Below are 24,162 nucleotides of genomic sequence, written 5' to 3' on the forward strand. Positions count from 1 at the left end.
CACCTCTCGTGGATGCTACAGTGACTCACTACCACCTCTCCAGGTCACAAGTGGTATTACAAGACAGGACGGGCCACGGCTAGCTGGTTAGCATGCTGATTCTGAGGAGATAATCTCTGCCACACAAAACATAGACGTCTTTGACATAACATCAAAACTGCAACCTCAGTCTGTTGATGATTAGTTCATTTTTTAAAAATGTTTCTCATGTACAGGATCAGCTACAAGACGGCGTACAGAAGAGGTGTCAGGACGATGTACAGGCGACGCTCTCAGTGCTGCCCAGGCTTCTATGAAAGTGGAAACCTTTGTGTTCGTAAGTTGAGTCAATTCCTTTTTTCTCCTTTTGAGCGAAACACAATTATTTATGAATACAAACTAGACAATAAGATGATGTTGTGTATAATTGTAGTCTTTAACAAAGAGGGTTTGTTAAATGTTATGATAACGATCATTTAATTGCTCTTTAGAATTTCTGCTTCTTGCTTGACAACATGAAGCAAGTACAACAAGTATAACAAGTCCAGCAGGCTGCCCATTGCAGAATCAAAAAAATACGATATTAACGTCCGGTTTCATTGCACATGCTCTGTTTCACTACTCTGTTGCTCATGTACAGAGAAATTTCACTAATGATCTGCTCTCTAACGCACTCAAAGAGAGAGAGGTGGTGTATCATGAGCCTTGTGGTGTTGCTAGGATTGTGTTTGCAGCGCGAGATATTTGTAAGAATGTGGACCAAATCAACTGACATCTCTGAAAGATGCTCTCACCACCTACATTTACAGCTGCATTCATTATTATTATTTGTATTTCTTTGTGGTCACATAAGGGCAACGAAACAAGCTACAAACACAGTCAGATATCATCTATTTAGATTTCTCATTTCGAGTCGTGTTTCCATCCACCTGACAAATTGAACATGGCTTTCTTTTTAGCTTTGGTTTGGTTTCATTGTCTTCATGAGCTCGTCTCTGAATGTGTCTGCTGTCTACAGCTCAGTGCGTTCATCCGAGCTCCTCTGGAAACGAGGTTGACTGGAGAACACGAGAGGAGTGATTCTCTGTGGGTTCGTCACTACGAGCTCCTCCTTTCAGATGATGTGCATCACTTCTATGTGGCACGTACTACAGACCTGCTATCTCCCCTAAAGACCAAAACAAGCTCTATGTGGGTAGAATGAACCTTCTGTAATGAATATAACTCGTTAGTGTGGCCAGTGAAAAAGTTGTTTTTGAAGGCTAAACGCTAACAAATAAGGACTGCAGCAGGATATTTTCTCCGAATCTTTTTGGGGAAATGACACATACACGATAGATACATCATCTATCTTTTATAAATACGTTTGGACTTTACAACGCTGTGGAGTTTCTGGAAATGTTTGGATCACATGAGTCTGAAACAATCGCAGCCACAGCTGGAATCTATAATTTTACATACGGTATAATATTAATAATATGAATCAAGCCCGTTCTCTATCTGCAACTGTGCAGAAATGCCGGCTTTCAACGTAATCAATTTAACAAAAAAAGAAGCTATGCAGCATCAAATATTGATTTTAAATTTGAATGTCAGCGTTATGAATGAAGCTTCCAACTATTCGCTGCAGCCCAACATACAGATAATTGATCCATCGCTTTTAGAAAAGTATTGATTTGTGCAGTTTTTAACAGTGAACAGCAAACAGATGTGTCTCGTTATAATACAAGAAAACAAGGCACTCATGCCAGCCAATGACAATAGGACATTCTCCATTGCCGTAGTTTAATAAGATGTGAACCCAAAGAACTGACAGAACTCATCTTCTGACCAGAAAAAAAGATAATAATAACAAATGTATCTTATGACCACTTTGCTTCTTGTTAAATTCTCTGCTGCTGGAAGACACACCGCTCTTCATTGTTCTGTGTAACTGACAGCAACAAAGATCTGAGCTGGAAGTGTGTGACATAACAATGATATAAAGACCAAATAAATGAGTTCACATTCGGACTGAGCGGCAATTTAGCTTTTTATTCATGAGGATTTATCACACAGGTCTTTTCTTATTCATGTGAAGGTTATGTTGTTCTTATAATGCTGTGAACTCACATTGTGTTTGATCAAAAGGCAATAAACACAAAGCCAGCATCGTTGTTTCCTTCAGACGGCACCAACTCCAGAATACATAACGTCTCTGCGGCAAACAAAACCATTTTCCTGTCATCTGAATTGTTATTTTCAAACTTTTTTTCTTTTCACTTGATACACAAAGTTTTCCGGGCTTGTTAAAATTTGCAGTGATTCAATCGTAGTCGTTATCTCTTCACTTTGCGGCCGGGCAGTTATCTATAAATCTGCTGCTGGAGCTGTCAAAGTCACATCAATCCGGCTCCGTTTCAAAGTGAAGATTCATTTCTGCTCAAAGTTTCACCACAGAGAGCTTTGAAATCAACGTAAACAGAAGGAAAAAGCACGTTTTGTTCTAATATGGAGTTCGATATCTCTTAACACTGAAAAACCTCAGCTTCACTCTGCAGATATGTTGTTTGAACAACAGTGTGTTCTCTGGTAAATCAGCCGATGGCTTTCTTCCTTTACTTTAAGTAAAAGAGGCCGTTTATCTCTGTGATATTTGTCCCATCGGCCTCATAAACAGATGAGCTTTATTGGGATGTAATGATCTGTAGTTGGAGAAGTTGGTCAGCGAGATAAAAACACCAATATTTCTCTACACAGTTTTAGTTTGAAGCTCGTTTTAAGTTTTTTTTCCCTCAAAGCCAAAGGAAAACACAAGTCTTACATCAAACATCAGATAATTAGTCGGAGCAGATGACACGGCAGATGTTCAGTCAGAGATACGACACAAACCTGGGTCTCTTTATTTAGCTGTAAACCAGCCTTCAGCTGCTGTTCTTAATTGTTAGAGAAGCTCTTCTCTCACATATCTGTTTATCTCATCACATCTGATACGACTCACAAACCATCCTCAGACTATTAAAACGGTTGATTTAGGCTGCTTTTTATCGGGTTTTATCTACCGTTGTGTCTGTGTTTTTAAGACGCTGAGCTGCTTGGACACGTTAATGTACTTTAGTTGTTGAGTTATAACCGACATCCCTTAAACATAATGTTAAAATGTCAACAATGTTGTTTTGTGTTATGCTCCGTTAATTGGAGCTCAAACTATTTATCTGAGAGCTTTTCTTTATGAATTTATGCACTTAAATGATTCGGGGGTTTTTTTCTCCATGAGTGCTGGGCTCATTGTGACATAGTGAAATATATATTATATTGAACTGTTGTTTTTCCTCATGAATACTTTGAATATTACGTCGCGAAAGAAATTGCGTGATAAATCAGTCACATTGTGCTGAACAGGTTAAGTTTTATTTTTATATCTACTCGAAGGCTCTGTTGTCGGAACCAAGACGACAAACTTTATTACTCCTTTCAACCTTGACAAAAGGCCAATATCCACTCCTTCTATTCTTACCTTTCACAATAAAAGCCCTAGACATATGATTTATATCCTAGGCGAGTGTTTCACATTTTGGTGCTGTTTATTCGTCAAACTCCCGTTGTGTGAAGGCCGTTAGACAGAGATTTAGAAACCGCCTTCTAAGGTGTCGATTTTTAAGAACTCTGGTTACTTTCTTCCTGCGTGGACGTGTAAAACGGTGACGTCTTAACATAACTGAGGGTTTCACTTCAACAACAACCAACAAAGATCAGTGAAGCAGACCTGAAGTAAACCTGCAGACTGCATAAGAAGTAGACGGTTTGTGGATATTTTGAAGCCTTGAGTTCGGTGTTTTGGCCGTCGCCATCTTGTTTGTTTTGCAACCAGTGAACAGGAAGTGACCATATATGGACTGAGGAGGAGTGACGTAGAGACGCCTTATACGTCTCTGGTAGAGACCTGTCAATCACTGTGTAGCCCCGCCCTAAAGCATCCCCTGCTTTATGGTCTGTTTCAGGGGTCTTTAACGTTTTTCAGGCCAAGGACCCCCAAACTAATAGAGAGATGGAGCAGGGACCCCTGACTATATATATTGTATAAAATTGTGTTTTATATTAAACTGGGCCTAGTGCCATGTATAAACATACCTCTTTATTGTGCATTCAACACTAAGCTATTCAAATAATACACAGGTTCATATATTCGTGTTTTTATTTTAACATGTGAAGGTACAGTGAGTAGGGGGGCTGTGCCACTGCCAGCTTAGTTTCTCCAAAGCACAGCTGTGGTTAACGTTGATCCATGCCGGTACAATATTTGCATCTGACTTAAATGTGTTTTTTTCACAGACTCCACAGGAAACGTTAGTGTTCAGCATCTCACGGAGAAAATAAATGCACTTGTATCTTGAAAAGACACATAAACCTCTGTCCTTTTTTATTTTGCCTCCAGCCAGTTAGATTTAGTGTAAGCACATCGGCTGTTTAGTGTGTAACGTGATTAATCTTCACAGAAATGTTCAGGCTCAGACTACCAGCTGGTTTTCATGTGACAGCGGTTGAAGTCTTGTTGGCAGTAAAATAAGATTCTTATGCTCTTTGGAGAAAGAAAAAAAAATAACAACATTCTCTGTTTTGTCCGTCCACCTGCAAGCAAACACACACAGATACAAGTGAGATCCTGAAAGTGAAGCGAAAAATCATCATTCAAACCGGACAGAAAACGATGTTTTGTGAGAGACGGAGAGAATTTCTTCCCTTTCCTACCCGGTCGTTATCTCATGCCGGTATGCCTTCACCGATCCGGCAAAGAGAAATCAATTATCCACCCTAGATGGTAAATTCTATGGGGCAGTGTTGCCTTTTCTTATTGAGGAGAGAGGAGCTGAATGGGTTTTCCTGAGGGGGTTGAGGAGGGTAAAGAGGAGCGCATTGTGTGTCTTTATTCAACATCTGCTTGTAAACAACTTTATTAGATTCGCCCCCGGGGGCGAGGCCGAGACAAATAACCCTCGACTCTATTGTGTAGCTCGCTCCATCGCACAAACACACACACACACACACACACACACACACATGCACGACCTCGTGCTCCCGTTGGTCGAGTAGTTTGAACGCCGGAAGCTAATTCCTCAATGTTAACTAGACGCCTGCCTGGTTGGCCAACGTTAACGGGCTGGGACAGGTCTTTTGTTGTGTGATATACACGGACTGAGCTAATTGAAAGGGGGGGGTGGGGCTGCTAATTTGATTAGAAGTCTTTCCTCTTTCTGTGTTTCCTGGCTGCTTGTTTTTTTGAGCACGCTCTGTTTTCCATTTCTGTTTATCTCTGTATCTTACGTCAACGTATAATCATGTGCAGGGTGTCGGCCATGTTTGGGCTTTAAATGTTTAGGTGAGCCCTCCGACTTCAACACATCCTTTTGTGGTGATGTGCTCTGTCTTGCAAGCGGAGAAAATCTTTTTTGTTATTTTTTCATCACTGCCCGAGGACATTTTATCTCTTGTCAGTGTGATTCCTCCCTCAGTTTCCCCCTTTTTCATTCTCAGTCTCATTCTGTCCTATTTTCTTTCTCCCCTGGATCCTGAATGCTTGTCTGCGTCGCCTCTCTTGAATCCGAGCAGCTCGGCCGTCTGTGACCTCGTCACCCACCGACCGGCTTCAACCTTTAACTGCCTCCCCTCTCTGTCACCCACCCAAACCTCAGACAATCTGATATAAATTACTGCCGGAGTGTGATTTCTGATCACATCCGACAACAACAAAAAAACGTTCATTCTGTAATCCCATAATTCCAGCTAATGCTGTTTCTCTCTTTAATTTGTTTTTCTTTTTTCACGCCAGTAATGCACAATATCATATACAGTATGAGTGTCTATTTCAAAATATCTGAAGTTCGTTCAGAAGACTAGACTGCTATTTATACTCCTCGTACAGTAAATGTGTGGGTGTAGCGGCTCAGAAAATATACAAAATAACATAATATGAATCAGAATCACCTCTATTGACAAAGTATGAACATACAGCAGAAATAGAAATATAACAGCTTGGGACAACAAAGCTTGACTATTAAGGTTAAGAATAGTCAGGACTCTTATGTTCACATGTAGTGAAAAAGTTAGTGAAATATTACAAAATACATAAGAAAAAAATAAAGAAAAAAAAAATCTCTATATACAAAGATAATGTTATAGGTCATGGGCTTTTATTTTGAAATGTAAGAACAGAAGGAGTGGATCTGGTCTGCCTGCATTTGTTGAAAAGAGTAGCAAAGTGTAACGTTTTGGTTCAGATTATGGATCCTTAATGTTGTTGTTTCATACATTTGGTGCAAATCAACTCGTTCTGCACAACATGATTAGTTGAAAATCAACCTTCTGAAAAATCCTGAAGGTTTTGTATAAAACTAAAGCAGGTCCAGATAAAAAAAAAAAAAGTAAACAGAGAGAAAGCTTTTGACAGAAATGTAAAGCTCTCTTTTTAGACGTTCCCTCACTTGTTGTATGTTGTGATCGTTGATGGATTACTGAACGGGCCGACCGGGCAAAGGCCCAGGGGCCCAAAGTGTCAGCAGCCCCCCTCGTTTACAATAAAATGTCACCCAAAGAGACACAAACCAACCAGGAAGAGACTCAAAATAACCACATAGAGACACAAAACAACTACAAAGAGACAAAGAAATGACCACATAGAGACACAAAACAACTACAAAGAGACTCAAAATGACCACATAGAGACACAAAAACACTACAAAGAGACTCAAAATAACCACATAGAGACACAAAACAACTACAAAGAGACAAAGAAATGACCACACAGAGACACAAAACAACTACAAAAGGACAAAGAAATGACCACATAGAAACACAAAACAACTACAAAGAGACTCAAAATGACCACATAGAGACACAAAACAACTACTAAGAGACTCAAAATGACCACACAGAGACACAAAACAACTACAAAGAGACTCAAAATAACCACATAGAGACACAAAACAACTACAAAGAGACAAAGAAATGACCACACAGAGACACAAAACAACTACAAAAGGACAAAGAAATGACCACATAGAGACACAAAACAACTACAAAGAGACTCAAAATAAACACATAGAGACACAAAACTACAAAGAGACTCAAAATAACCACATAGAGACACAAAACAACTACAAAGAGACAAAGAAATGACCACATAGAGACACAAAACAACTACAAAGAGACAAAGAAATGACCACATAGAGACACAAAACAACTACAAAGAGACGCAAAAGACCAAAAGAGAGACACTGGAAACCTACAAAGAGACACAAAATGACTATGGATAGAGAAAACAACTACAAAGAGACACAAAACAGCAACAGAAAAGAGGCTAAACAACTCTGAAGCCCAGGGGCGTATTGTCTCATAATCCGTCCACTGGTGGTGATCAGCCGCGTCGACAGTTTCACTCAGAGATCAGACGCTGGAGAAAGATGTCAGATGTGCTCTTCGCTCCGGTGATGCTCACACCTCCGCTCTCATTCTTCCTGCTGCAGCAGATCAGGAGATTAAAGAGCACTGACGAGACAATAGCTGGAATTAGGCAGCGATTATTTCATTTGATATCTATTCATCTTTTTGTACCCGTTGCTGATGTAATTCTCCTTGTACAGTAGCTGCTTACGCTCCAGTCCACAGGATGAAAGGATGAGGCTCCCGTTAATGATTTATCAAGAGCATGTGGCTTTGGCTCTCTTATTAAAACCTGTATTTGCAGGCGGTTACATGAGTGTCTCTCTCTCTCTCTCCAGAACTAAGCTGGAGAGCACAAAGAAGTTCACTCATAGAAACTATTAATTCTGATGGCCTTCTGCTCATTTTGAAAGGCTGTTTATAGTAGTACCATTTATTTATTTTACCTTTCTCTCCACGGCAAATGTAGAAAAGTCTCGATGAATTGAATTTAACGGGGGTCTTGTTTAACAACAGCTTAATATCGCAACAATTTTGTGTACGTTTGCCAAAGAAACGTCAATGTCACGGTCCGTCGTGGTGTTTTTTGTTTACATTTATCTTCGGAACGCTCACGGGGCTGAAGTTGGGAATTCAACAGGGAAAATATCGGACCTCCAAATTGTCTGGAAAAAGCTGACAAGCACACTTCCTAAAACGATTCCTTTGACCATGACAGTAACCGTTTATCTAATATTGGTCTTGACAATCTTAAAACTAGTTGTAGTTTAGTTTTGGTACCACGACAGCTAGGTCCACTTGTTTTATGTCCCAGTGTGGTTGCTGTGCTTGATGGGAGAAGTGACCATATCTGGACTGAGGAGGAGTGACGTAGAGACGCCGTATACGTCTCTGGTAGAGACCTGTCAATCACTGTGTAGCCCCGCCCTAAAGCATCCCCTGCTTTATCATTTACTAAATGAACATCATGCTGTATTGAAGAAGACTTGAAACTAGAGATTGAGACCATAAACTCATGTTTACAATGTTTACTGAGGTAATACATCAAGAGAGAAGTAGAGTCATTTTCTCATAGACTTCTATACAACCAGAGGAGTCGCCCCCTGGTGGACACTAGAGAGAATGCAGAACCGGAGGTTGCCGCCTGGTTTCCACCGTTGTCTCCTGGCAACAAGTCACCTTTCACGAGATTTCAGAACGAGACTTCTCCTTCAGCGATACTTAATTGGACTCAATAGCAAACAGAAAGCCAAAGGTAAAGAAAAAGGATTTATTTCTCTGTAGAGTTCTTTCCATAATGCTGTCAGACACGTTCTCCTTTCACACTGGACCGACTAGTCACTTTGACACGAAAGAGATACCGACCTATTTTGTTGTTGTTTTTTGGTTTAAGGAGTTGTTAAACTAAAATTGTTCTGCCCTCATGAAAACGAGTGCAAACAAATACTCATCACACTAAAACACACACGCGCACACACACATGCCACCGGTGAAATACACCAGTTCACAATGAGTGAAGGTAAAGCTTTCAGTCTCACCCTCCTCTCGTATAAATCTTTACTCGGTGTGCGGTGTGCCAAGTGCATGTGGCTGCGACGATTTCCTGTCCTGATGCACGAACAAAGCTGTAAAATGTTAACACAGTGCCACTATAAATTTAGAGAGGACGACCCCTCTGTGGCTCAAGCACCTCAAGACCCATAAAACCTGGCTGCACCGAGGCCGGTCTAATTCCTGGACCCACTTTTCCCCCCTGTTCGCTTACTTCTTTGCAACTTTCAAAACTCAGCACTTGATTTGTAATGAATGGCCTTAAAACACAGCTAGCGTGTGAAAAAGTGCAGGATTAGCAGCTTGCATTGAATGTGCATCCTTATTTCCTTCAAGTGAAGTTCATTTGTCCCTTAATGCGAGTCGGGCTCCCGTTTTTTCCCGTCAGAGACGGCTCAGCTGCACAAACAGAGAGCCGGAGCAGCAGCACATCATATCTCTGTGATGGAGGAGCTAAAGTCTCCAAGCTGTCAGCCCGTCTTCTCCCAGCTCAGCCCCCTACCTGATGTACGATGCAGTATTCATGCTGCGATACACAAGTGATCCTCACCAAATGAGTTGCAGGGGATGTTAGATAAAGTTCAGCCTTTTTTTGAAGGAGTGGCAGAGAGGATAATAAAGCTGTTTATCATCTGTGCTTTTTTCATTCCATTAAGCAAGCTGGGGCTTTTAGTGTGACGGGTTAAATTACCATTTTTATAGTTTTTGTCTTCATTCGAATGATTATTTTTAAGCTGTGGGACTCTTAACAATTACTGCCTTTTCCCAGCATGCATCGGGCATCGAGTACACCCTGGATGCCACTCTGACTTCTTTTAACACTCTCGGCTGTTCGCTTGGCAACCTCACAACTACGACAATATTCTACTAAGTCACTGCTCTCGGCCAAGAAACACTTACAGCACGAAACGCCCGGTGAAGCAACAAAATGTCATTTCAACATTGTGTTTGTGTATTATGTTAATAAGTGAGCTTTCGAAAAGATGTATAGACTTTAACACATACAGGAAATAAGGAGAAGGAGCGATGGGGGACACATGTAGGGAAGCAAAAAGATGTTGGGAAGCAACTGATGATGTGGTTCATGGTGGTGCCTTTATCCTTAAACCACCAGGGTGCCCTCAGTCTTGATGCTAAGCTAAGCTAATTGTCTTTTGGCTCTAGCTTCGCCCATAACAGACATGAGGGCTGAAATATTTATAAGTAGCCTTGCCATTTTTTCCCAGAATTTTTTTATTGTATATCATATATATATATATACATATATATATATACACACATGTATATTTGATTTAATCATTTATTTACCAAAGGCATTGTATCTTTATAGAACATCAACCTTACACCTTCTGTTTTAAAATTATATTCTTTTTAAAATAGGGATAAAAGAGAATAAACATTTAGCTGAAAACAATGGCTGGATTTATCTCATAAATATTCAAGCTCTCATGTCTGTTATGGGTGAAGCCAGAGCCAAATGGTGGTTTAAGGCTAATATTTCAGTAGCTGCTCATGGATATTGTTTCCCAAAACACTAAATATTGCTACCAGAAGGCCTCTACTGAAGCAAAGTTTGTGTGTTTTTAATGTGAAAAATTATATGAATAGAGATTTTTTTTTAAGATTTACCTTGAAAACATTGTGTGGATCAATGCACATTCAGTGTGATCAGAGTACTTTATACACAGCTATACTGTAAATCCTCAGCTGTTATTAATACATCACACATAAGACATTATGGATACATACAGTATAGTACTTCACATTATGATGTAAAGAAAAAGACTTGGGTATTGGGTGATTTCTCTTTGAGAGCTTCTCAAAATTTGTGATGCAATGACAATAAATGCGAGTGAAAAAGTCAAGTTTAATATTATTCAAAGTTATTTTAATTAAAGTTTTACGTGTCAAGTCTTTGAAGTCAGCAGGAGTGACGTTTTCAGATTCACTTGCGTGTCATTAGTCTTTATTGGTTTCTTTATTTTAGTCTCTCTGCTTCCTCGGGTCTCAATACCATTTGTCCCGCCTTTCTTTCTCCTCTTTCTCTCCTTACCTCTCCTCCTCTTCCTCACCCCTTCTCGCTGCACACGATAACGACTCAGTGAAGACGCTCTGCAGCTCTGTGAGAAACAGCGCTCCATTCATTATGCTGCGATAGAGCCCGTTTGTTTTGGACCTTCAGATACGAGTATGACAGCTCTCCACTGTACGGTTGCATCCTGATGAAATATTACACCGGTCGGAGGAGAGTAAAGTGAAAACGAAGATGTCGGTGCTGCCGTATCTGTTTGTTGGTAGAAAGCAGATAGTATGTCAGGAGACTGGCTCGCTGCATCTCACCAAATCTGAGTTGATTCCTTGAGGGCGATACCGATTACATAAATATTCACCGGCACTCACGATGTACTCTTCATTCATTAATATGTGCCTCATTGATATATTATATTGTCAAGCCACAAACAATTGAAACATTTTCACAGCATGGCCGAGATGTGCTCAGATAACGGACACTTCCTCCACGAGTGAAGGCCTTTTTATACCGAGTTCATTATTCTAGTGGCCAAAAAATATACATAGAGTTACAAAAACCTTCTTTCTTTTATTTCGGAGAATGTGGGAACCACAATATTAACCAGGCGGCGACATCCGGGTCTGAAGAGTGAAGCCGATGCTTCATGTGTTAAAGCTGCATTCTCTATGAGTCCCACTTCATAGAGCTGTCAGTCACAGAATGTGTGCTCATATTCATTTATTTCACTATAGCATTCACGTTTACTTGTTCTGCATGTAGTCTGATGTGTGAGCCATATGGTAACCTCCGGTTCTGAAGAGTGAAGCCAAAGCTTCATGTGTTAAACCTGCATTCGCTCTAGTGTCCACCAGGGGGCGACTCCTCTGGTTGTATAGAAGTCTATGAGAAAATGATTCTACTTCTCTCTTGATGTATTACCTCAGTAAACATTGTAAACATGAGTTTATGGTCTCAATCTCTAGTTTCAAGTCTTCTTCAATACAGCATGATGTTCATTTAGTACATTATGGTCCATTTAGAGTCAAACAGACCATAAAGCAGGGGATGCTTTAGGGCGGAGCTACACAGTGATTGACAGGTCTCTACCACGGTGTTGTCCGGTCGTTTTCGTCTTAAAACTTTAACCATTACACAGAGTGTTTTCACTTCATGAAAGTTAATTGTAACATTTTAGTGACCTAAAAATGTCTTATTCAACGTTCGGTTGTACTTCACCTTCTCGTCTCACTTATGATTGCAAAAAAAAACAAGATGGCCACGGCTAAAATGCCGAACTCGAAGTCTTCAACACAGCAGTCCACAAATCAACAGGTGACGTCAGTGTGACGTTCACTGCAATAACCCTAAATATATATTTTCCTATTTATTTACCACAAAGGTCACTGCTGAACATCTGTAATCGCTGTAATAAACGCACACATTCTGCAGGGACTCCTGTCAGTGCTGCTCAGTTCCCCTGTTTCCTCTTCCAATAAGTCATACCTGTAAGAGAGCATCAAATGCAATACGAATTTTCTCCACTTAACTTTATGTGAATCATGCGAGATAATGTTAAGTTCCACGATTACAAAGCATTATTTTAGATTATTACACCTGCTCGTTGAATAAATACAAATGTTAAAGTTTAACATCTGATCGATGATGAAACGCACATCATTCAATTACACAAAGTAATACAAATTAATTATGCAATAAGTTATTTACAGATTCAGATTTTTTTGTCTTTTACCATTTTTTTAAAAATATAATGATTCATGTTTTTTTTCTGTATTCAAGAAGTTGCTGCAGTCGAACATGACTGAGATGAAAGAGACATTCACATCATGATTTGTTGCTGGATGATTTTATGTTTAAATATGCAAATGAGACAATAGTTTATTAAATTCATGCTTTTCCAGAACATAAATGTTTCATTTTGTTGAGATATTTATGATATTTGTATCAATCAATCTCCATGTCTTTGGTACTAAAATGTAGTATAAATGAGTCTGTGAATGCTGTGTGAACAAACCCCTCTGTGTTAACCTTCAGAACATAGAGAGGAATGAACTTGTAAAGTTTGGTGTATGTAAGAGCTGCTGAAGTGGAGATTTCTGGATCAGAGTCTGAGAACAAACTCATTTAGAGAAAACGTCCTTTAAAGAGACGTTTAGTTCAATTACAGACATTTAGAGACTCTACAGGTGAATAGGGTCAAAACATGAACTCATAGATATCACCATGAAACTTCACCACTTCATCACTCACATTAAGAGGAGTATTTATTGTGTTACAAGTTTTCTGAAATGTTATGTTTAAATATGTAAATGAGGCATTATGTAATGGAAACTTTTGGTGAATTTAGGAGAAATCTACAGACGTAAACAAACAAAATAGTAAAATAAATGTTTTAGTTCCTCTTGTCTGAAAGAAGACGTGTTATGGAAGACGAATAGACCTAAATTGATCATTGCGTGGGAAACAGAATGTTTAGATATTAAACTTTGTGTCCTGCTCTTCCTCCTCAGCGTTGTGTACTGAAGAGTGTGCCCACGGACGCTGCGTCTCTCCTGATACCTGCCAGTGTGAGCCCGGCTGGGGAGGACTGGACTGCTCCAGTGGTGAGTTCACCTTCATGTTCTGTTCAGCTGTTAAACATGTCGACTACCACTGTCCATTTTAAAAGTGACTAAAGTCAAACTTCTGACTCTCTTTCCTGGTGTTTGAATTGGATCATCTAGTCACTAGATTCTAGTGACTTGTAGACTTTAATGTCTCTCTGGTGTCACGTTACACGCTAGAGTTCTCCACCAAATACATGTTTATGTCTGGACACTAAATAAGGAGCCACTTGCTCATATATTCTACCCGCTAACTAACAGCACACGGCTCTGGAAAGTTCATTTGTTTAAGTTGCATTCTATATCTTTAAGGGTTCATTTAGCAACATAGCTTACATATCTCGTCGTTGTTTAACTCAAACTATAAAAGCATCTTTTCGTGATTGACACCTTAAGACAGAGACTCTTAAAGATCGTTATGAATATGTAAACGTCTGCAGACACACTCATTAACAGTCACCCTCTGATGTGCGCTAATCAGACCTGGAGCAACATTTACCGGGTGGTGACGAGCGTAATGATCACAGATTGGCATTTCACGGAGTCGTCTGACGTTCACCTGATGCGGTGATAAAAGGAAAGAGCACATTTTTCACAGTCGAGGTCAATCCGCAATCTCATTCCTGCAGATTGAACAACCGAAATGTTAAACGATTGAGAAGGACATCATCATTAGCTTGTTTGGCACAGGAGCAAATACGCTGGTCGTTCAAGTAGGTTTCTTTTTAGGGCACAAGCAATTTATAAAGCTCTACAGAGAGATAGAAGGGTAGAAAATAGGTAGGAATACATATGCAGACACACACAACCTCGTATCTATTGTTAAATAAAAGAACATCAGTTAGAGCTGCATCATTTATCAAAATGTTATCAAAATTGCAGCTACTGCAATTTCGTAAATCACAGGAGGCTCAATATTTGTTAAAGGTGAATTTAAATGAAATGTGATGTTCTGGCCTCCACATCATATTCTACAGACTTCACAAAACATCTTTGTTTGGTGCAGATCCCCACACAAATCACAGCATAATCATTTAAAAATGTTTTTATATAAAAATCTACAATAATGATGTCAAAGGTATCATTCGCTGTAATACAGCAAATCGTATTGCAATTGCAATATCAGTCCAAATAGCCGCATTAGATATTTTATAAAATCAGCAGGCGGGCTGTTCCGTGATTGAGGAGCACAAACACAAAGAGCTCCATCACCACATTCTGATGGAATGCTGTGAATTGGGAGGAAATAACTTTCTGAGGAATCTGTCTGATCGACTGACGAGGAGACAAAAATCACATCGTTGTCGTTAGATGTTCAGTTTGATGAAGGTCACGACGTCCTCGTATGTCTCAATCTTCTGTGGACTGTCTTGCAGTTTGAGCTGTTCCACTTTCTCTTTGCTCACATGGCTGCCGTCAAAATGTTTGGTATTATTAGAGTAATATTTGACATGTTGCTGCTACGGTAGTCCGATACTGATTCATGATCGTGTGTATCGGCTGATACCGAGTACCGTTAAAAATGTAATTATTCCCTCAATGACATTTATTTTATATTGCTGTGAGAAAATCTCCCTCAAACAACTGGATTCATTAAAGTTGTGCGTGTCCAGTATTTTAGGCTTCATCGAGGGCATTTCTGATACAGGTGTCAGTATCTGAACAACTCAATAAAAAGTATCAATAAAAGTAAACTTCGACCAGATTGTCGGCATCTTGCCAGCCTTAGTCACTTCTGCATTTCTTTCTTACTTTTGCATTTCTGTTCATAGCAGAAATGCACAAATGATGCTCTTCTCTGTTTTGATCAACAATGTTGAGGGCGGTCGTCTTGTTTGAAGAAACCTTTTTTGGAATCGTCAATAGAGCAGTAATCGTGTCGGCCACGCCGAGTGATTTAACACAACTTGCATGATTAATACAAACACACAGTGTCTGCTTTTTGGTCCTAATCCGCTGGATTCTGGATTAGCTGCGGTGACTCTGGTGAGCATGGAGTTTCTGAAGACGATGGAAGGCTAAACTGTAGCAGAGTGATTGAGATTTACTTTGAGGCCAGAAAGTAAAAGCTTCAGGTTTTCAGCCGCTGAAACAGAGAAACCTTTGATCAGGAGCTCATTTCTGTCGGCTTCTGTGGTTCCGAACTGCAACAAATTGTCCTGATTGTACCTTTAAACTGTAAATGAAAGCTATTGCATCTCAATATCAATCTCGTTTCCGTCGTTTTGGTTCCACTGCTCAGCTCTTCAGACTCTCATACGGCCCTAAAGGGGGTGCAGGTCAGTATAAACCATAGCTGTACGTGTGTGTGTGTGTGTGTGTGTGTGTGCGGTTGAAGGGATTTGGGGTCTATTGACACTTAATGAGTCACACAGCCCCTTCAGTCCCTCTGTGTTATTGGTGTGCTCCGCCCTCCCCGTTGTTTACCGGCTCTTTATTGCTGCCCTGGGGAACCGAGGCCGAGCCAAGACAGGGGTTAGGTAAATCTACCTCCACTTAGTGCAGGCTGAGGGGTCGATCAACTCCGTCTGTCGGGTTCACTCTGGAAAGTTTTACCTCCCCTCCTCAAGTCGTCTGTTGTTGTTGTTGTTTTTATTTATTATTTACCAGAGACAGTCCACACTAACCAACATGTCGGTTTACACCTCAATGTAAATGTGCCAGAGTTAGCTGAGAGCTCATTTTCATCTGTAATCCCCGAGCAGGTTATTACAATTTAGTGGCCTAATATTATCAGTACAATTCAACGGCAAACACATTCAAGTACAACACAATGCAACACAATACTATACAGTACATTAAAATACATAAATACATTACAAAAGTAGCAGATTCGTTAAAACGAGAGTATTTAACAGCAGTGCCAGAGGTGAAGCTTTGCTTTAAGCCATATCTTCAGTTTATGTTTAAAAGTTATTTAATTAGTGCCATGTGCTGTGTATTAGTGTCTAATAATCAGTTCTATGTGCTGTGTATTAGTGTCTAATAATCAGTGCTATGTGCTGTGTATTAGTGTCTAATAATCAGTGCTATGTGCTGTGTATTAGTGTCTAATAATCAGTGCTATGTGCTGTGTATTAGTGTCTAATAATCAGTGCTTTGTGCTGTGTATTAGTGTCTAATAATCAGTGCTATGTGCTGTGTATTAGTGTCTAATAATCAGTGCTATGTGCTGTGTATTAGTGTCTAATAATCAGTGCTATGTGCTGTGTATTAGTGTCTAATAATCAGTGCTTTGTGCTGTGTATTAGTGTCTAATAATCAGTGCTATGTGCTGTGTATTAGTGTCTAATAATCAGTGCTTTGTATTAGTGTCTGTCTGCTCATCACTCAGTCTTATTTAGTTTGAGTAAAGCTCTGCACGCATCAGCCTCACACCTTCGCCTTGCAGCTGGATGGAATCTGAAGAGTGGGAAAATAAATTAAAAAGATATTTCTTTTTGTAACGTGTCCCACAGTGTGAGGGCTCTGCCTCCTCGCACTAGGTTTTGCCATTTGCTCATTACACATGGAAGAACATGATTTGCTCTGAAGATGCTGCACAGCGAGACTGAGTCATGCCTCCCTCAAGGATATCGATACAATTCCTACACAGACTGTTTTCATATTATGAACGCTCTCATCTGATTGGTCAGAGGAAATAAATCCTGTGGTCCGCCGCAGATTGAAAGATCCCCACATTGCTCTCTAATATGCTGCAGCGGAGGACGAGTGCAGCGTTCGTGATGATGTTTTGTAAACCAAACTCTGTTCGGCTGTGTTGAACAGAATCTTCACTGGATCACCTGCTCCTCTAACTCACACGAGTTTAGTGTTTGAATGCTACAAACTAGTCTGATCAGAAAGAGCGTAGCAGCTGTTCACAGAGAGAAGCCAAGGAGAGAAAGTCAAGCTGTGGTTTGTTGATGAGTTATTTAATCCTGTCTGTAGAGAAAGATGATTCTTAGTAATAAAATACCTCAAAGTCAAACTAAATAACTAAAACAAACGCAGTCTAGTGTAACAATCCTACAATAAATGTTCAGTTTGCGTTTCAGAGAGATGAGGATCATTTTAGAGGATGAACTACATTCATTTACACAAATACTGTACTCTAAGTAGAAATTCAAGATATAAGCAACTAATCTTGAGTATTTCAATTTTCTGCTACTTGATACTTGATTCACTACATCTCAGAGGAATATTTCCCTCTGTTAAGTATCTTTTTCTCCAAATGTGTTCATTTATGACACTGAATGTTTGTGATAAACTGAAGGATGAAGCGTTTCCTTTATGTGTTGTCATTCAGCTGAATACACTCTTTAAAGAGCCTCTTGGATCAGCTGGAAAATACATCATCACAACATCTTTTTAGAGATACTTCACAGGAAGGAGACGCTACAAACATGATGATCTTATAGAATATGATGCATTGATGTAGATTAAACCAGCCAACAGGATATAAAGCAAATACAATCCAACATACACAACAATGCAGCAGTAATATTAAACCAGAAACATCAGATACAATAGTGAAACACTGACATGCAGGGGCGATTCCAGGATCTTTTAAATTAACCAAAAACCAAGAATATTTTCCGACAGGTAACTGAACTGAAAGTGAAACTTATCGATACTGTTTTTTCAAAGGAGTCTTGTGGCTTTGAAGAGCGTACCCCTCAGAAGCCTTGAAATAATTGAACCGGGTGCGTTATATAAGAACACACCCCCTTACAGTCGGCATGAACGGGGATTTTAGTTATTGAGACCAAAACCGTCTTTGTACCAGGCTGTAAACATGTTTATTTCTGCTATAAAGTTGGTGATCTTAACATTGAGGTCAATGGGGATTGATTGCTTTTATAGCCTCAAGTGGCCGTTTGACGAACTGCAGTTTTTGACACTTCTGCGTTTGTTGCGGTTTTCATCATTAGAGGTTGCCAATTGACCAAAACACAAGCCGATGGAAGCCGCAGTAGAGCAGCAACTCCTGTGTTCTGAGAGGTCAAATTACTGTTTTAGTGAATGGAGTCTGGTCTTTGAGGAGATCATAGATAACTGCTTCAGTTCCCTTCAGGTCTGTCTGACAGCAAGGTAAAGAGGTGAAAATAAAGCTTAAAACTTAAACTGATAGAGATTCTTTTAGGAGTCTAAAATACGTCCACAGCAGTACAGTGATTTGCTCCCGTGCTGGTTCTCCTGTCTGTTTCTATAAACTCATCTACTGAAGTAAAACACTTCACAACATCAGAACTCTCCCTTTAATTAAATAATCTAAATATTTCTTGCACCAGTGGTAGCAGAATATAAAGTTACCAGTGAACATAATCCAGACAGTTTTCATATTTCCTGCACAATTTATTCATCAAAACCATTTAGTAGCTTAGAAATGAGATTCATAGGAAACAGGGCTTCTTGTAAAGAAATATTGAATCTATTTTGACGTGATTACAGTGCACGAGTCTATTTCCTTTTTGAAACCACCAGTACATAGCAGAAGAAAACCTCTCATGTATGCAGAACACAAGTAACTCTCAGAGCAAAGAGGAAGAGGAGGCCTTCTTGTCCTTTGTCTTTCGACTGTAGCTAACCAGATTAGCTGGTGAAGCAGCCTTCCTTCTCCAAACTCCAGCCCAGTCGAAGAACTTTGTTGCTCTGCCAGGCAATATAAATAGCTCGGACAGAAGTGGGGTGAAGCAACGTGAGGGAGGCAGGCGGGAGAAGACGAGAAAATGAGATGCGGAAAGAGGCCTCAAAAGCAGAGGAAATGAAGAAGAAAAAAAAGTGGTAGATAAGGACAAATTATGATGGAAATCATCATGTGAAGATGGTGATTATGATGAGAGAGATTATCAAGAGCAAGAACGGAGAAGATGAAGGGAGGGAACACTGCAAAGACGCAGTTTAAAGATGGTGAAGGTTCTTAAGAGAAGTTGCTACTTAGGCATTTTATGAATCATCATTTTCATCAACGTGATTACTTCTCACTTTTATTAATTTCAGAGTTGACAAAGTTGCATTCGTTTGCTTTTTTATTGGTGTTATAGTACAGATAACAAATGATGCTAAAGAAACATTAAATACCAAAGAAGGGTTGTTTTACATCTAAAAACCAGAGTCTCCATGTGGATATATCGTATTCTTAACTATATCACAAATGACCACTTTAATTTTTATTCTGGTCTTGTGAAATCCATCTATCTTTCTATTATCGTCCACTTATCCGAGGGGGCAGAAGGCTTAGCAGAGTATTCCAGACTCCCATCTTCTCAGCAATGTTTTCCAGCTCTTCCAGACCAGACCAGATAAAAGATCTCTCCAGTGTGTTCTGGGTCTACCCGGGAGCTTCTTACCAGTTGGACAAACCCAGAAAACCTCTAAAGGGTGGCGTCCAGAAGGATCCTGATCAGATGTTGAACCCCCTCAGCTGGTCCCTTTTGAGGCGAAGCAACCCTAAAGGGAGCTCACTTGGTCTTCTAGTATTCATTCTTTAGGTCACAACCCAAAGCTCAAGGACTGTTAAATCAAGAGCCCTGCTTTATGGTCTGTTTGACTCTAAATGGACCATCATTTACTAAATGAACATCATGCTGTATTGAAGAAGACTTGAAACTAGAGATTGAGACCATAAACTCATGTTTACAATGTTTACTGAGGTAATAAATCAAGAGAGAAGTAGAGTCATTTTCTCATAGACTTTGTAGGTGACTAATAGCAACTTTCCGATAGTCACCGAGAGGCTAAATAAGGGAGATTAGACTTGCGGATGCGCTGGCTATAAATGATTTAACGGATCCAGTGGTTGAATTTTGAATGTTTATTTGAAAATGTAAAAAGGTTGATTCTGGCATACAGTCATAGGTCAGACAATGATAGTAGCGTGAAGTAGCGGTCAACAAAAAATAAGGCTCCCTCTCACCCCCTCTCCTTCCAATCCTGCAACTAAACTACTGAACAGCTGATAGCTTTCCCCCACACCACGTGACTCAATTACCGGAAGTGTACCGGACCAAATAAGGTATCAATGACACAGGCCATACCTGGCTCCTACAGACTTCTATACAACCAGAGGAGTCGCCCCCTGGTGGACACTAGAGAGAATGCAGGGTTTTGATTTTTAAATCGTGTTTTTCAGCTCTTGAAAAATTTCTGTTGAAATTCTTTAAAATTACATTTAATATGTAAGTGCAAAACACTTCAATCTGTTTTTATTTATGTTTAAATGTACAATACTTTGAGCTACATAGTGTTTATGAAATGTGCTATACAAATCAAGGTTTTATTATTATTATTATTATTATTATTATTATTATTATTATGATTATTATTAAAGACAAGTCTCTTTTCAGAATCGGAGGTTGATGCCTGGTACCGGCCCTCTTTTTCTCCATTCAAGAAAAAAGGCACTTTGTATCAAGACAAACAATTAAAGAATATAAAGTAGAGGCACAGACAGCAGCAACAATATATAAATATATATGTTCCAGAGAGCAGGTCATTTCATTTTTTTAAATCTTTTTTTCATGTGGCCAACTGAGAAAAAAACCTTTTTTTCAACTCTGGCTGCACCCAAACAACCTCAGCACACTCATGAAAATGTGACTCCATTATAAAATAGAGATGATGTAACCTCAACCAACTACAGGAAATGACCCCCCCGAACACAAGGGATTCTGGGTATTTCACCTCTCTACTCTCTACTCTCGGGCACAAAGTGCACAATACCCAGACTGCAACAATCAGACCTCTGTAAAAAGATAAAAACCTCTCAATCTTCTGTCCGTGTTTCTTCACTCGACTTTAAGTGATGAATTTGGTTGCAGGTCTCCATTTGTTGTCATGGAAACGAGCGATGCCCTAGCATAATACATTAACGCGCTTTTTGCTGATCAGCTATTGGAAGCTTTAGAGGCGACAAAGAATAATTATGGTTCTGTGTCTCTCGTAATGGATGTACTTTGAGAGTCAGACGGAGAAAAACTTTTTTATTACTTTGCGTAAAAAAACAAACTTTAGCTGTGTGCCAGTTTTAGTTTTCAAACCTGCACATCATCTTTAAAAATAGCAAAAGTGGAAAACAGCTAAACCTGTGGCGGGAAACGTGTTGATCCTGGTGGCATGCTTTACCCGACGAGCTTCTCATTTCACCTCCTGTGTTTTATTTTTATGATTCTATAAATATGATAATGTGTCAAGGTCGAGTTGGTCCGGTGTGGATCGCTGAGACGACACGGCGGCTGTCACCGGCCAGCGTGGGCACTCGCTCACCACTGTGCCCGGACGTGCCATTTATCAGATCGGACTCATGCCGAAGGAAGCAACACACACATAAATACACACACACCCACACATATATAAATCCCACGAACACACACACACACACACACACACACACACACACACGCATGCACAACACACAGCTCTCAAACAGGCAGAACAGCAGCTGGGCCGACTCATGGAGTTGCCTACAGTGATGTATTTGCCTCTAAGTCCCAACTAGAGCCACGAATCACACGTTTCTTTTTCTTTTTTCGAGCTAACATCCTTGTGAGGGGAAAGCCTGTCAAGGTGTGCAACAACACAAGCAGCCAGTTCTTTCCCTCAGTCTGTTGTTCACTCTTTTTTTACGCTCGTCTGTTTATCTCCCGCTGCCACTGTTCAGCTCGACTGTACAAAATCCACACAGATCCGTCTCTGCCTCAGCTGCTGCTTTTGATTTGTGTTTGTTCACCGACACACAAGGCCTCTTCACCGCCAAGTTTATTCCTCATTTTTTAATTTGGTCATTTTTATCATGTTTTTCACCAGTGGAGCAACGTATCATCACAACGGTTCTTTTCAAAATAACATTCAGTCTTCACAGGAAACAACTTTAGACAACTAAACTACTTAGTTAGGTTTAGACAACAAAACTACTTAGTTAGGTTTAGACAACTAAACTACTTAGTTAGGTTTAGACAACTAAACTACTTAGTTAGGTTTAGACAACAAAACTACTTAGTTAGGTTTAGACAACTAAACTACTTAGTTAGGTTTAGACAACAACACTACTTAGTTAGGTTTAGACAACAAAACTACTTAGTTAGGTTTAGACAACTAAACTACTTAGTTAGGTTTAGACAACTAAACTACTTAGTTAGGTTTAGACAACAAAACTACTTAGTTAGGTTTAGACAACAAAACTACTTAGTTAGGTTTAGACAACTAAACTACTTAGTTAGGTTTAGACAACAACACTACTTAGTTAGGTTTAGACAACTAAACTACTTAGTTAGGTTTAGACAACAACACTACTTAGTTAGGTTTAGACAACTAAACTACTTAGTTAGGTTTGGTAAAATATTGTGAAATACTTGGTTAGGTTTAGGAAAAGATGGGGAAACACATAGTTAAGTTACGTGACAAATACATCAATGTTGACATCTCATTTCATACGGAGCGTGAACTGCGCTCTCCTGGTTAGATTTTAGTTTGACCCGCCCTGTGTGGGCTTTTGCGGTTTAGTTAATTTACATGGATTAAATACCAATTATCTTTGTGATATTTGAATATATTTTTCGTAGGTAAAGCTATGAATGCTGTATGAGAACAGCTTGAGCAGAGTAGATTTTTATTTCTGGATTACCAAGATCACAAACACCAATCACAGCTGTTGTATTCTTTGCAAGTAGGACTTTAAAGGTCAAAGTCTCAGCATCCAATGGACTAAACAAATTCCTAAAATACTCATCAGCGCGTTTAGACAAGCGATAAATGCCAGACCGTTTTCTTGTATCTTGTTTTGAATGTGGGACATTCTTCTAAATCTGATTGCATTGAAGGTTTCATTATATCAGGAGCCTTGTAGTCACACAGATGCATCCCTTCTCTGTTTCTGCTTGATTTAAGTGCCAGTGGAGGAGAAAGTAGTAATTAAACAACAAAAAACTGCATCGAACTGCACCTTGATTCCTTCAACATTTAAGTGAGGTGTAAAATTACCGCCCAGCAACAAAGATGTCAGGTGAGAAATACTGCAGTGAGACTCAGCATTGCTGCTACTGGCCAGGTAGATTTAACTGTTCTGATCATTCACAACCATGATTAACTCAACAATAAGCATCAACAGGCTTTATCCACTGATATCAAAGGATACGTCAAGAGATATTCAATATTTTTGTCAGCAAATCCAATGAAAGAAATCCCAAACCAACAGTGAAAGCATAAACTAACAAGTATTGTGTGTCTATCAAAGCCTGAAATCTCTTCTTCCTCTGATCCATTGACCTCCATTAAAAACACATCAATGAGTCTCACAGACTACATACTCAAAATATCCCTTTTTTGCTCTTATTCCGAAAAATACAATATAACTACTAATCTGTCTTCATGACTAATGAAAATTAATATTCAACTAATATTCCCGTTTACATGTCGCCGTGCATACTTAGATTAACGTAAAACGCCCCGATGACGGAGGTCCTTTGAGAACCAGAATCATATCACACATGATTTACATGTTTTATAGATTAATGTCTTGACAGCCACAGACAGGACGTCAGACAGTATTGAGAAAAATAATATGTTGATTTTGATCTGAACATTAAATATGTTGACAAGAAAGAG

At 39.5% G+C, this 24,162-nt stretch overlaps 1 protein-coding gene across 1 annotated transcript in view; it reads left to right on the forward strand.

The window, feature by feature from the left end:
* Positions 1–24,162, forward strand: part of LOC306694212 (uncharacterized protein) — a gene marked incomplete at its 3' end in the record, with an annotated part of 81,188 nt that overhangs the window by 3,128 nt on the left and 53,898 nt on the right. Inside the window, exons 3-4 of the mRNA XM_079156958.1 lie at positions 216–316; positions 13,486–13,578. Coding sequence (XP_079013084.1) covers positions 256–316; positions 13,486–13,578 — 154 coding nt within the window. The 5' untranslated portion in view covers positions 216–255. The remainder of the gene's footprint in view (positions 1–215; positions 317–13,485; positions 13,579–24,162) is intronic.

Source organism: Pholis gunnellus (assembly GCF_910591455.1).
Source record: "Pholis gunnellus genome assembly, chromosome: 1".
In the NCBI taxonomy this organism is placed as follows: domain Eukaryota; kingdom Metazoa; phylum Chordata; class Actinopteri; order Perciformes; family Pholidae; genus Pholis; species Pholis gunnellus.